Here is a 14,472-nt window from a genome sequence, read left to right as displayed (position 1 = left end):
CCCACTAGTCACCATCCGCCAATCCGAATAGCACCCATTGACCCCCACTCTCTGCCTCCTATTTGACAACCAATCCTCTATCCACGCTAACACCCTACCCCCAACTCCATGTCCTCTGACCTTCTGCAGTAACCTCTTGTGAGGTACCTTATCAAACGCCTTCTGAAAATCCAGAAAGACCACATCCACCGGCTCTCCTCTATCCACCGCCCTAGACACATCCTCATAGAACTCCAGTAAATTTGTCAGACACGACTTCCCTTTAATGAAACCGTGTTGCGTCTGCCCTATCAAGCAATTCCCTTCAAGATGCCTCGCAATTTCCTCCTTAATGACGGATTCTAACATTTTACCTACCACAGACGTTAAACTAACCGGCCTGTAATTCCCCGCCTTTTGCCTGGCACCCTTCTTAAACAACGGCGTAACATTAGCCGTTTTCCAATCCTCCGGCACTTCCCCGGAATCCAGCGACGTCTGGAAAATAACCACCAAGGCATCCACTATCACCTCCGCCATTTCTTTCAGAACCCTCGGATGCATTCCATCCGGTCCTGGGGACTTGTCCACAATCAGCCCCTCCAGTCTGTCGCGCACCACCTCTCTAGTAACAGTAATGTCATTAAGACCCTCCAGTCCTACCACCTTTCCATCGCTAACACCCGGCAAATTATTCACGTCCTCCTCCGTGAAGACAGAAACAAAAAAGTTATTCAAGACCTTAGCCATATCCCCATCCCCTACCACTAGGTCCCCTTTCTCATCCGCTAAGGGACCAACGTTCACCCTAGCCAGCCTCTTCCTTTTTATATATTTATAAAAACTCTTGCTATCCTTTTTTATATTAAGCGCTAGCCCAGCTTCATAGCTTCTTCTACCCTCCTTTATCAACTTTTTTGTCAATCTTTGTTGACATTTAAACCTTTCCCAATCCTCTTCTCGCCCACTGCTCTTAGCTACTCTAAATTCCTCCGCTTTTAATTTAACACTTTCCTTCACCTCCTTCGTTATCCACGGCTTATTACCTCTCTTCCTACTGTCCTTTTTAACCATCGGAATAAATTTCTGCTGAGCACCAAGAAAGATCTCCTTAAAGATCCTCCACTGCTCCTCAGCAGACCTACCTTCCAACGCGCTCCCCCAGTCCACATTCGCCAATTCTTCTCTCATCCTACCATACTCCCCTCTATTCAAACAAAGGACACGTGTCCGGGAACCCACTTTCTCCTCCTCCATCTGCAACAGAAACTCCACCATACAATGATCACTCTCTCCAAGAGGATCCTTCACCTCAAGGTCCCTAATTCTACCCGCCTCATTACATAGCACCAGATCCAAGATAGCTCGCTCCCTCGTCGGCTCCAACACACACTGTTCCAGGAAACTATCCCGGCAGCATTCCAAGAACTCCTCCTCGAGCCCACCTCGTCCAACATGGGTCGACCAATCAATATGCAGATTGAAATCCCCCATAACTACTGCCGTCCCATTCCTGCACGCCGCACTTATTTGCGTGTTAACAGCCCGCCCCACCTCCAGATCATTATTCGGGGGCCTATAGACGACACCCACCAGCGTCTTCCTCCCTTTGCTGTTCCTAATCTCCACCCACAACGATTCCACTTTCTGCTCTTTGGCTCCGATATCATCCCTTGCTACCACCTTGATGCTGTCCTTAATCAGCAGAGCTACGCCACCCCCTCTTTCCTCCTGCCTATCCTTCCTAAACACTTGATAGCCCTGTACATTCATCTCCCAGTCCCTGTCACCTTGCAGCCACGTCTCTGTAATGGCCACCAGATCGTATCCATTTGTGTCGATCTGCGCCACCAGCTCATCCACTTTATTCCGAATGCTTCGTGCATTCAGATAAAGCGCTTTCATCCCAGCCTTCTTCTGGACCCTATTTGCCGTAATGCCACCACTTGGGACATCCTCAGCCTCTTCCCTTACCTGTACCCTATCCTTAACTGTAGACCTCCTAACATCACCTACCCTCGCACCCTCCCCCCCCCTAATTAGTTTAAAGCCCTGTCTACAGTCCTCTTTACTCGATTCGCCAGCACTCTGGTCCCAGCACGATTCAGACCAACCCCATCCCGCCCGAACAAGTCCCACCTACCCCAATACTGGTGCCAATGCCCCATAAATTCGATCCCATTCCTCCCACACCAATCTCTGAGCCACCCATTCACTTCCTTTATCCTGTCAACCCTGCGCCCGTCTGCACTCGGTTCAGGCAGTAGCCCAGAGAAGACCACCTTGTCGGTTCTACTTTTTAATTCCATTCCCAGCTTCTCATACTCCCTCCCCAGATCCTCAGTCCGCACTTTGCCTACGTCGCTGGCACCCACATGTACCACCACAACTGGGTTCTCACCCTCCCACTCCAGATTCCTCTGCAGCCCAGCTGCGACATCCTGTACCCGAGCACCAGGCAGACAACACACCCTTCTGTGCACTTTGTCATTGTGACAAAGGACAGTGTCAATACCCTTCACCCCACTATCTCCAATCACTACTACGTTCCTTTTCCCCTTCTCTTTGCCTATGTCCTGCTGCATCACTGTACCGTGTGCAGTTTGCTCACCAACCTCACCTGCCTCGTCCTCTTCCAGACTGGAAGCAAGAACCTCAAACCTGTTATGCAGATTAAGAGGCTGAGGACCCCGCTCCTCACCCCCCTTCCTCCTCCCAGCAGCCCCCTTTTGTTCCTGACCCTTAGATTTAGACAGTCTAGGGGGGGTGGATGTCACTTGCACCCCATTGACAATGACACCCTCTCTCCCCCTGATGAGCCTCAGTGTCTGTAGCTCAGAGGCCAGCTCATCCACCTTGAGCTGGAGCTCCTCCAGCAACCTGCACTTACTGCAGACATGGTCTCTGGGAAGGACCCTGGGGTCCACCAGTTCCCACATCATACAGGAACCGCACATCACATGCCCCTCCATTATTCAATATAATTTGTTGTGGGAAAAAATGTTTTCCTTGTTTTTTGCTGTAGTAGTTTTGAAAAAAAAATTTATTTTTTTTTCCTTGTTCTTTCCACCTGGCCTTTTTACCTTCCAGCCCTTTTTGATATTAAGCCCTAATAGCTCACTCTGCTTCCCTCTCACTCCGCTGCCCGCTCCGACGCTGCCCGCTATCTACACCAGGCCTCCTTTTAAACTTGGCGCTGATTTAAAGCTGATGGGCCACAACTGCCTGATAATCACTCCCTCACAATTCTTAAAGCAGTAAATACAATAAGTAAATGCTTTAAACAGTTCTACAAAGAACAAAGTGCTTTAAACTTATTTTAAACAGGTTTTTAACAGGTAAAGTCTTAGCTTTCTCTCTGATGCTCCTTCCTCGTCTGCTCCAGCAAACAATGTAAGGCTTCACCGTGTGGACACTTGATAATTAAAGCTGATGGGCCACAACTGCCTGATAATCACTCCCTCACAATTCTTAAAGCAGTAAATACAATAAGTAAATGCTTTAAACAGTTCTACAAAGAACAAAGTGCTTTAAACTTATTTTAAACAGGTTTTTAACAGGTAAAGTCTTAGCTTTCTCTCTACTCCTGCTCCTATTTCTTATGTTCTTATGTAGGTTCTTTACTCAAAGGGTAGTAAGGGCGTGGAATGCCCTGCCTGTAGCAGTTGTGGACTGGCCAACTTTAAGGGCATTCAAATGGTCATTGGATAGGCATATGGATAACATTGGAATAGTTTAGGTTAGAGGGTCATTGGATTGGTTCCACTGGTCGGCGCAACATCGAGGGCAGAAGGGCCTGTACTGCACTGTAATGTTTGATGTTCCTGAGCTCTAACCTTATTTTTGGACGGCATTGAGAAAGACTAGGGCCTCTGATCTTTCTCTACACCCTAGCTGTGACTGTAATACTACATTCTGCACTCTCTCGTTTCCTGCTCTATGAATGGTATGTCTTGTGCACTATATAGACAAGAAACAATACTTTTCACTGTATGTTAATACATGTGACAATAATAAATCAAATCAAATCAAAGTCTGATTTGTGTGTCGTTGGGTTATCAGTTTAAGGTAGTCACTATGAATGAGGACGTAGGCTAGGAAAAATGTCTTTGTTCAGAGTTGTTGGGGCATGGAATGCATTGTCACAGGGGGTGGGTGAAGCATCTTTTAAAGAGGAAAAAGAATAGTTATTTCAGACAGGTCTTTAGACAGAGAGTAGGGAAGTGGATTGCTCTAGAAATTAGCTTGCATAAACAAAATTGGCTGAAAACTTTTGCTGTAAGCTTCTATTGTCCCATATTAGTACATACTGAACCCATACTTGTATTCCCCTATGTGCATTTTATTTGTTGGTAGAATGTGGCATCTGTATCCAAACCAGCAGGTACTGAGCGAGAAAATACTGACCACCTCAGTTCGAGCTATTATAGACTTTGATGTTAGAACCTATCATTGATTCATAGAATCCCTACAGTGCAGAAGGAGGCCATTTGGCCCATTGAGTCTGCATAACAAAAATCCGACCCAGGCCCTATCCCTGTAATCCCACATATTAACCCCTTTAACTAACACATTCCGGGACACTAAAAGAGCAATTTAGCATGGCCAATGTGCCTAACCTGCACATCTTTGGACTGTGGGAGGAAACCCAAGCACCCAGAGGAAATCCATGCAGACAGAATGTACAAACTCCACACAGACAGTCATCTAAGCCAGGAATCGAACTCAGGTCCCTGGAGCTGTGAGGCAGCAGTGCTAATCACTGTACCGGCCCAAACAAAAATGGAATTATCGTAGCCTCTTGACTCCCACTACTTATGGCTCTATGAGATGGCACATCTGTTGTTCTTTAATTGGAATCTGTGACATTGGAATAAATAGCTGAAAACTTGGGGAGGTTTTGGGGAATCTTCAATTTACAAGCTTATCATTGTTACAAGCTCTATTTTAGTTTATCATTCACCAGTGCAAAAGTTTAGAGTCAGTTCCTGTTGTTCTATTGTAGACTGTAGAAGGAAGCTTCAATTTCAAACCAAGTCCATGGAGGACCATTGTTGCTTCAGGATTGACTTTTACTTAATTTATTGTTGTTCCCTCTGCCACTTGCCATTTTTAATCCAGAAACCTTCCATAATGCGGAATGATGGAGTTTGTGCTTCACTTGGACCTTTGAAAGTAATTGAGATAACTGCATTGTTTTTGAATATATTGCTGTTTCCAGTGACCTTCCAGCAGGTCACCTGTGGCAGCTTTGCTGTAATTGAATCTTTCTAAAGCTGCTCTTGATTTATAGCACACAAAGGTCCAGGCATGTCCGTTACAGAACTTGCAGACAATATATCCTGAACTGTGTGTGTTCAGACACACCTGCACATATTATACTTCATGTTGAGCCATGTGAATGCTTTCGCTCCCAGTATTTTTCTAAATGAACCAATTTGTCTTGAAATTTTGATTGGAATATATAGTAGGTAAGATGGCTTATGGACAGCAAACATAAGAGGAACCAAGAGAAAAGGAACATTTTTGGGGGTGAATTGATTTATAGAAACTTCCAAAGATGCATGGCCAGGGAGGAAGTAAAGACAGGTATTTTGGGAAATAATCCCAGAGAAAGGAATCAGCAATGGCAGTGACCAGAGGTAATCTGCTATTGGAGTTATGGAAATGTAATGGTTAGGAAAGATGATTTGTCTGATGAAGAGAGAGACTTTGGAGGCATTTGATGCTTAGAATTGGGTATAGGCAGCCAGTAGTGCATAAAGTTCTTAGAGTTGGGAGTTCAACTGGAGGTCGATGCGTGTGTTGGAGAAATCAATTCTTGACGTGATGACATTATTGGTTATGATTTCAACAGCATTGAATGAAGGATGAGATCATATTTCGGGAGCGGACTAGAAAACATTCTTGGCAAAGGCCTGGAAATGGTACGTGATCTGGGCTCAAGGTCGAAGAGGCTGCCACTGTTGTTTAGTCCAAACATTGAATATGCTAGATCAAGGGGAAAGAGCATGAGCATCAGATTAAGTAGCTCCATTATGAAACAATGATGGACCCATGATTGACTTTTGTGGTGATGTTTCTTGTGATCCACAGCAATTTCTTGTAACTTATTGGCCTGAAATGGACTGCCTTTTTTTTCCCCCCTTGTAGATTGTGTAAGCTTTGCAGTTTTGTATTTGCGTCTGTGCAAAACATAGAGCTTTGTGAGTGGCGTAGAAAGTTTAATTCCAGGTTCCTATTAGGTGCATTTATTCTCCGCTGTTAAATTAGGATTTTTCCAATACTGAGATGAACCCTTTTCAGATAGTCTGCAACAGCTCCATGAAATTTAACACTGCACTCAAACAGCATCTCCAGAGATAAATCGGGTTTAACATTTCAGGTCAGTCATCTTCCATCAGTCATAAAATGGAAACTGAACTAAGCTGTACAGGTCATGTTGCTGTGGTTTACTTGAATTGCAAAGTCACAAGACTACAGTTCAGACACCTCTACTTTAAACTATTCTTTTTGAAGAAACCACTTGTGTAATGCAGCACATTTAAACCAATGTTATTCAAACACTTTGGACGTGAAAGGAATCTTAGTTTGTAATTACTGTGACCCAAATTGTTACATTGGAGTCATTTTCTTTTAAAAAAGTCATTTTAGAGTATATGGAATTGTATGTTCCTGTTGGCCTTCACTGTGTATTGAGGGGTGTGTACATAAAAATAAACAGATAACTGAACTGCATCCAACAAAAAATAATTGCACAGAGACTTTTGACAGTAGCAATTCAAACAACCTCTTATTCTGGAATTGTTAATCCATTTTGTACAAGCCTTCATAATAATGTTTGATTCCTACCCACCTGCAGCATGGAGCAGAGTTCACTGCCCCAGAGATAGGAGTGACAATGAGGACCATTTGGGGAACAATGCAGGATGATCCTCATTGGTGATTTTTCATGGGTTTGTTAATTAAAACATGCTACGATCTACCACTAACTCAACACATAGGTTTTGATATAGGCTTATACCCAGTTCAGCAGTTGGATGAACGCTATGAGGGCTGGAGGGGTTATTTTTTTCTTAAAGCTGTAACATCTTTTTGTTTATATGATTTGATTGTTCAGAATTATAGAACTAATTGCTACTATAACTTTTATTAATTTTTTTTACAGAAAAGTTGTACAACTCAACAGGCCCTGATTTAAGAAGATCGCTTTTCTCTTTGAAGCAGCTGTTCCAGGTACTGGAATAGTCCAATATTTGAAAGAAATCTATTTGTTAGTATTTTCATAGAAATTGGTAGCCTTTTACATTTAATTTCAATTGGGTTCAGCCAGTCCATGTGAGCAAACAATTCTATTTACCCAAGCTATTTCCCAATCTCTTTATACCCACTTCCCATTTTCATATTCATTCATAGGTTGTGGGGGTTGCTAGCGAGACCAGCAATTGTTTTTGCCCAACCCTAATTGCCCTCAGAAGGTTTTGGTGAGCCATTGCATTTCACATGGTGTAAGTGCTCCAACAATGCTGATGGGGAAGGAGTTCCCAATGAGGGGGAACAGCGATTTATTTCCAAGTCAGGATGGTATGCTACTTGCAAGTGGTGATGTTTCATGTGTCTTCTGCTCTTGGCTTTCTGGGTGGTAGATATCACAAGTTTGAGGAGGCGCTGTTGAAGAAGCCTTTGTGTATTTCTAGATGATATATACTGCAGATGTAGTGTGCCAGTGATGAAGGGAGTGAATGTTTAAGTTGGGGAATGGGATGCCAATCAAACGGCCTGTTTGTCTTCTATATTGTTAAGCATATCAAGTGCAGCTGTAGCTGCATTCATTCAGCTAGTGGAGCGTATTCCCTTGTAGGTAGTGGAAAGGGTTTGGGGAGTGAGGTGAGCTACTTGCCACAGAACCTCTGAGCTGCTGTTATAGCCACAGTATTTATGTGGCTTTAGCCCAGTTAAGTTTCTGGCAATGGTTACACTCTGTTGATGGACGGTCTGGTGATAATGATACTACTGAATGTCAAGAGGAGATGAGTAGATTCTCTTTTAGTGGAGATGGTTAAGGCTTGACAATTGTTTATGGTACAAATTTCACTTGCCAGTTATTAGCCCAAACATGAATGTTGTCCAGGACTTGCTGCATGTGGGTGCAGACTGTTCAGATTGAATTTGATGCAGTTTCTTCCTTAATCCCTGACTTTGGACTGAGTTGAAGAACCTCACAATTTGTTGTGTAAAGAGGTTTCTCCTGCTTTGTGTTCTTTCTTGCAATTAATCTGGTATCTATGGCTTCCAATTCTAAATTCTTCAATCTACTTCTTGCATCCTCTCATGATGCTAAATATTTCTTATCGTATGGCTCCATAATCTGTGTCATTCTTATGAATTACGCTCTAATTGTTTGTATCTTTTACCTTTGTATTTACACATAGTAGGTGAGTTCAAGTGATTCCTATGTTTCACATTCCCTTAAGTTTCAATATGCTTCCTATAGTATTCTAATGAGATCTTATCAAGGCTTTTCGATAGGCTCATCATTACCTCTTGGCTTTTATATTCTAATCTTATTAAAAAAACTGAGATCTGCATAGCTATTAGCTATTTTTAATAACCATATCAACCTTTAGCCTGGCTTTAAATTTCTACAAGCCTATACTTCTGTAAGACTTTGTTCTTTTGTAGCATTGAGTATGTTAGATGTCTTGTGGGAGCTCGCATCACATTTTATTTATCTTCACATAACGGATCTGTCACAGTTTTCTGATTTGCTTAAATTTCCCAGGATACAATTAAGCCTCACTGTCCACTTAATTCAGCGTGTCTAATCATATTCTCACAAACTTCCCCCATGTTCCACTTGCTATGAGGAGCACTGCAGGAGTCCTTCTCGTTTTTATGAAGTCAAGCCAAGATGAGAAGTTTCACTCACACGTGCAAGTGCTTTTGATCGTTGCTGTGGCAGTGATGGAAGCAGAGAGCTCAGCTGTTGCCATAGAACATAAAAGAGATTCATTAGCTGGGAACTTGAATCAATCAAAGGTCTTGAATTGCACTAAATTAAAATGAGAGAATTTAACATGGACTAGTAGACCCAACACATCCAAATAATAGTTTATCAGAGAGGTGTAGGCTGGGCAGGGAGTGAAAAGGAGACTTGTACATCTCAAACTACCTCTCCGTTTTATTACTTGTTACGTCTCCACTCTATTACTCAGCTGCACTATTTCTTTCCTCAGGAAGAATGCAGAGCAAATCTGATGTTGGGGAAGCAAATCTTTATTGGGAGATTATTTTGCACTTTTACTTATAATAGAGAAGAATTCCCCTGTGAGCCTTTGTGCAGTTTTGGCCTGCACTAAATGAAAAGAAGGATGAATTATCAGTGACATCACCTCTCCTCTCTTCTGCTTAGCTGGCTGCTACAGCTCAGCAGCATAGAAAACATATCTTTAACAGCTCAGTGTAAGCAAAGATCCATCCCTTTTGGCAGTGTATGGTGCACAAATTAAAACTAATTATCTAACTCACTGTTACACAGCTCCCTGAATGGAACATAATGTTCCCTTCTTGGCATAATCAAATCAAATTCAGTGAACTACCTGGTGAGGCTCCCTGTGTTCTCTCCCATATATGGATATACGTTCTGTGGCTTTCTCCATTACTATAGGTGACAGAAGGACTGTTGCCCTGACCCAGTCTGAATAGGTGGAATGAATTTGGGATTTGACTTCAAAATAGTGTATTCACTAAAACTGAGCCCAAAACCACTTCCTAAAGTTGTACTCCCAGCAAATCCTGGAACAGGTGACAGAGTAACCACTGCTATCACCTGTTACATAGAGAAATAGAAGGATCCATGTCAAACAGTTTACATTAAGAAACCCAGAGGTGTGCAATGAGACCAAAACAACATTCAGCCAATAAGGCGGAGGTGAAACAACCAGATAGAGTTGTCACTAGCGAGAGCAAGTTATTAGAAATCATTCTTAAAGTACTCTTAATTGTCCAGTGGATGGATACCATGCAAGATCTACACTGCCCGCTGTGAATGTAGCATTTAATATTAGCTAGAGCACAATTACAGTAAGAAAGGAAATAAACATTGCATCTTAATATCGGCATAAAGCTCAATGTCTAAGATAGAACTTTAATTGTAAATGATAGGCCCAAGGGCAGGGAGGGGCTAAGGGGTTGTGGAGTCAGGTACAAGGGTGAGATGGGTGGATGCAAAATGACAATCAGTTGATCACTTCCCTCACATTACGTTATTTTCTCCATTGTTAACGAATGTTTAACTCGCACTTAAACTGTTGTAGATGAAGTGCAAGTGAAGCTCACTTGTCCCAGTGAATTACATGTCTGTAACTCTCTGGTGTGCTCATGTATTGTACCCAGAACTCTCGGGCTCTTCCAAAGACAGTCACCATTGATTGCTAAAACATTTTGGTTCGTAATCGCTGAAGCCACCAATAGATTTTTTTCTCCCCCATATTTGCTAGTTTGAGCAAATCTATTCCTGTCCTTTGTTTCACTGCTCTGACAGGTTTTGTGTTAATTTGCATGTCTTGAAGTCCTGGCCCTCATAGAAAATATAAGGCTGTTAAAACGCTTGCTAATGCACAGTATATAGAGAGCATTGTGTACTACAATTATTCAGAAAATGTGCTGCAACAGGCTGGCTGGTGGTTGGATTGAAGGCAAGTACACTGCACGTTGATTATTCTCTACAGTGGACAATGAAATGGCATGGAAAGGAAACTTCTGTTTAAGCAAGGAATCAACAAAGGTAAACTAAAGAGACTTTTGTATCAGTACTTAAGGAAATAGTTACAAAATGAACAAAAGCCTGATCAATGGCAGTGCCTGGGATTTTCTTTGACATCAGCAAGGGCTAATGTTGGGTGGGGACAGTAGCGTTGAAGTCATCAACAGCAGTGACAGTTTTCTCTGCTATATGGTGCAGCACTTTCAAAAAAGATTCAAGTTATGGCTACCACAGCCTTTCGCTGGCAAGGCAGCCTGAAATTCACCTGGCCTGCCATCAACGCAGACATCGATGATCCGGGTGCCATTTTTTATAGGCTGCTCCAGTGCAGTTACCAAACCAGTTCACCCTATTGCACCCCCTGGTGCTACCCAGACATGACCCTCACTATCCTGAGCTTCCCTGGGAGATCTGCTTGTCAGGAGCGTGTCTTCATAGACCAGTTGTGCTTCATACCATTCCAGCATCACGCCCCATGAATGGATTTTTTTGATATGGGGGGATGATTCTGGCCAATTGACCTGACAATTACATCTTAATTTATTATCATGAGATTCCTGACATTGAACATCTGGAAATGCAGTCCACCACTGACGGGGCGGCGGGGGGGTGGGGTGAGGGAACAATCGCGTCATGTTTACATATCGACTTTAGATTTCTCACCTTTCCACTCCCATCACTGAACCAGCCTGACCTGAATGGGAGCGTAAAATCCTGGCCAGTGACATTTAGGAAAATTCAATTCTATTGTATTGAGATTGAACTACACATTGGGAAATAATAAGAACATAAAGGCGTAGCATTTGCTGCAATGGTGCTTCTCACAGTTTGAATTGTTAGTTAGATTTTTTTCTCGTGCCCTTCAGGTCTATAATCCCACAGATTTACTGGAAGTGAAAGCTGACAATGGCACAGCAACAGGGACTTTCCAAATCAAGGGGCTGTACAATCAAAGAGATTGAAGCATTAGTAAGCAAATAGAGGAAGGATTGAGAAAGAGGGCATTTTAACATGGGTGAATTGGATGTTTAATCAGGTATAGAGAGAAAAATATAGAGAGGAAAAGAAAGATTAGATTAAAAGAGACAGAAAGGAAAAGTCCTTTTTTTACTTCACATTTTTAAAAATCTCCAACAACATTTCACTACCTGAAGAATGAGAAGTCACACTGTTAATTGAACCATACCTGGGCCAGAGAGACTCATTGATAGTTACTAACAATGACTGCATCTTTAAAAGAGTGGAATCCAATTGTTTGTAACTATCAATGCATCTCTTTGGTCCAGAAACTGAACAATTATAAGTGTGGCATTTGGTGCAAAACTTGTGAATATGGATGGGAAAAGACAGGACAAAAGGAGAAAAAAGGTAGAGTTGAGATGGGGTGAAATCTGTTCACTGGGGTAAGAACAGACCGAAATGATGGGTCTGCTACCTGTTTGTGGATCTTGGGAATAGATGAGACCTGTTGTGTTTGGGGTTTGAAGTCTGAGACTGGAGGCCATGGAGGGAAGCTGTCCAGAGGAGATCAGATTAATTATAAAAGCAATAACTTGGTGTTCAGCGGTGGCATCATGGTTCCTGTGGAGGTAGGAGGAGATATCAGAAAGTTGGTGCTCAGCCTCCACTAGGTAGAGTGGGTTTGACTAGGTTACCCTTGTTAGCAGGTTTAATGACAGTGGTGGTGTTGGAGCTGATCAAACATTTCTGCAAGTTGAAGGACAGATTAAAATGAGAGAAGGGAGCAGGGAAATTGAGATGATCATTATCACACCAACAGTTCTCAATAAAAAGATAAAAAGAGGGCAAGAGGCCAGAGGGAGGTGTTGTGTTGGAACAAGGATTTTGAAGACCAGGGAGAGAGTGTGCTGTGCAAGGTGAAGACTCTTGACCAAAATGTGAGCGCAGTGGCAAAAGTGACAGAAGAGCTCATATTCATGGGAGGAATGCTGTCACATAATGGTAATGTTACTGGATTAGTAATCCAGAGGTCCAGGTTAATGCTGATAAGAATCACAACAACTAGGAGCAGGAGTAGGCAGTTTGGCCCCCTCAAGCTTGCTCCGCCATTTAATATGATAGTAGCTGATCTGATCTCTGCCTCAACTCCACTTTCCTGTCCTTTAATCACAGCTCCTTAAACCCTTTTTCTAATTAAAAATCTGTCCGCCCCTTCCTTAAATTTACTCAAAATCCTGGCATCTGCCATGTTCCAAGTAATGAATTCCACAAGTTTGTGATCCTTTTAAGAGAAGTAATTTCTCCTCATCTTTGTTTTAAATCTGCCCATCCTTATCCTAAAGCTATGACTTCTTGCTTTAGATTGCCCTACAAAGAGAAAAAATTCTCTCCATGTCTACTCTGTCAATCTACCTTTTCATCTCGTACACCAAAATTAGATTGCCCCTCACTCCTGTAAACTCCAGAGAGTCTAGGCCTAAACAGTCCAATCTCTCTTCATAAGACAAACCCCTCATCTCTGGAATCAACCTAGTGAAGCTCCTCTGAACCACTTCTGGGGGCAAGGGTTCAAATTGCACTACAGCAACTGGGGAATTTCAAATCAATTAATAAATCTGGAATTGAAAGCGAGTTTCAGTAGTACTGACCATGAAACTAAGGAAATCTATCTTCCTTACTGGCTGACATGTGATTCCAGACCCACAACAATGTGATTGACCCTTAGCTCCCCTCTGAAATGACCTGGTAAGCCACTCAGTTCAAGGGCAATTAGGGATGGGCAACAAATGCTGGCCATCAGAAAAATACCAAGCTTGAAATTTATTGGGTAGCTGGGGGCAATGGGTGGCAAAGGGGTTGATGCCAAGACCTTTTTCTGAGGATTTTTAGTTATTGCATTTATGCAAACTGTCAAGTGAATCGCAAATGTTCCAAGAAACCAGTCACTGTAGTTGTTAACCAGATTTTGGAGTAGAATATTTAAATTTTCAGACTTAATTCTTCAGTTGTACTTTTAGAGAAGGACCGGTGAGCCAACCTGATTGACTGTCTCCAACTGAGACAAATTGCCAATTTTTGACCATGTTTGTTTTTTTTGCTATGAATCGGTTCCTCTGGCTTATGGCTAGTAACTGAAAATCTCCCACTTGACATTTGCTGTTTACTTTCTCTCCTACTTCCACGTGATCTTAACCTACACACAATGGGCTACAGTATCACAGATGCTGGCTGCCTTATGCTCCCTCACACAAATAACAATTGTGTGTGTGTGAGCCTAGTCAGAGAATGTTATTTCTGCAATGAGGGCATCAGCATAATGAGTGAATTTGATCTTTGCCCACACAGGTGCTACTTCTTGTCAGGGCACTGGTTATTGATCATGATTGAGAATTGTAGCTGATTGTCCACTTCTGCAACCATCTTTGCTGAATTTAGTCAACCTATGGGTGACACGTGGCACAGTGATTAGCACTGCTTCCTCAAAATGCCAGGGACCCGGGTTTGATTCCCAGCTTGAGTCACTGTCTGTTTGGAGTTTGCACATTCTTTGCTTGTCTGCATGCGTTTCCTCCAGGTGCTCAGATTTCCTCCCAAAGTCCAAAAGCCATGCTGGTTAGGTGCTTTGGGCATGTTAAATTCTCCCTCAGGGTACCTGAACAGGCGTGGAGCATTCCAACTTCATTGCAGTGTTAATGTAAGCTTACTTGTGACAAAAATAAATAAATCAACTTTAAATAAATAAACCAGCGCACTGGGAATTGAACTTT

At 42.6% G+C, this 14,472-nt stretch overlaps 1 protein-coding gene across 5 annotated transcripts in view; it reads left to right on the top strand.

Annotated features, from left to right (window-relative positions):
* fhod1 (formin homology 2 domain containing 1) overlaps window positions 1-14,472 on the top strand; it is a 329,870-nt gene that overhangs the window by 141,529 nt on the left and 173,869 nt on the right. For all 5 annotated transcript variants that reach the window (XM_080187106.1, XM_080187105.1, XM_080187104.1 and 2 more), the window contains exon 4: window positions 7,148-7,215. In XM_080187106.1, the coding sequence (XP_080043232.1) occupies window positions 7,148-7,215 (68 nt within the window). The remainder of the gene's footprint in view (window positions 1-7,147; window positions 7,216-14,472) is intronic.

Source organism: Carcharhinus amblyrhynchos, chromosome 4 (genome assembly GCF_965287045.1).
Source record: "Carcharhinus amblyrhynchos chromosome 4, sCarAmb.v2.hapA, whole genome shotgun sequence".
NCBI classification, from domain to species: Eukaryota; Metazoa; Chordata; class Chondrichthyes; order Carcharhiniformes; family Carcharhinidae; genus Carcharhinus; species Carcharhinus amblyrhynchos.
The sequence above is the reverse complement of the archived record's forward strand: the minus strand, read 5'-3'. Positions and strand labels throughout refer to the sequence as shown.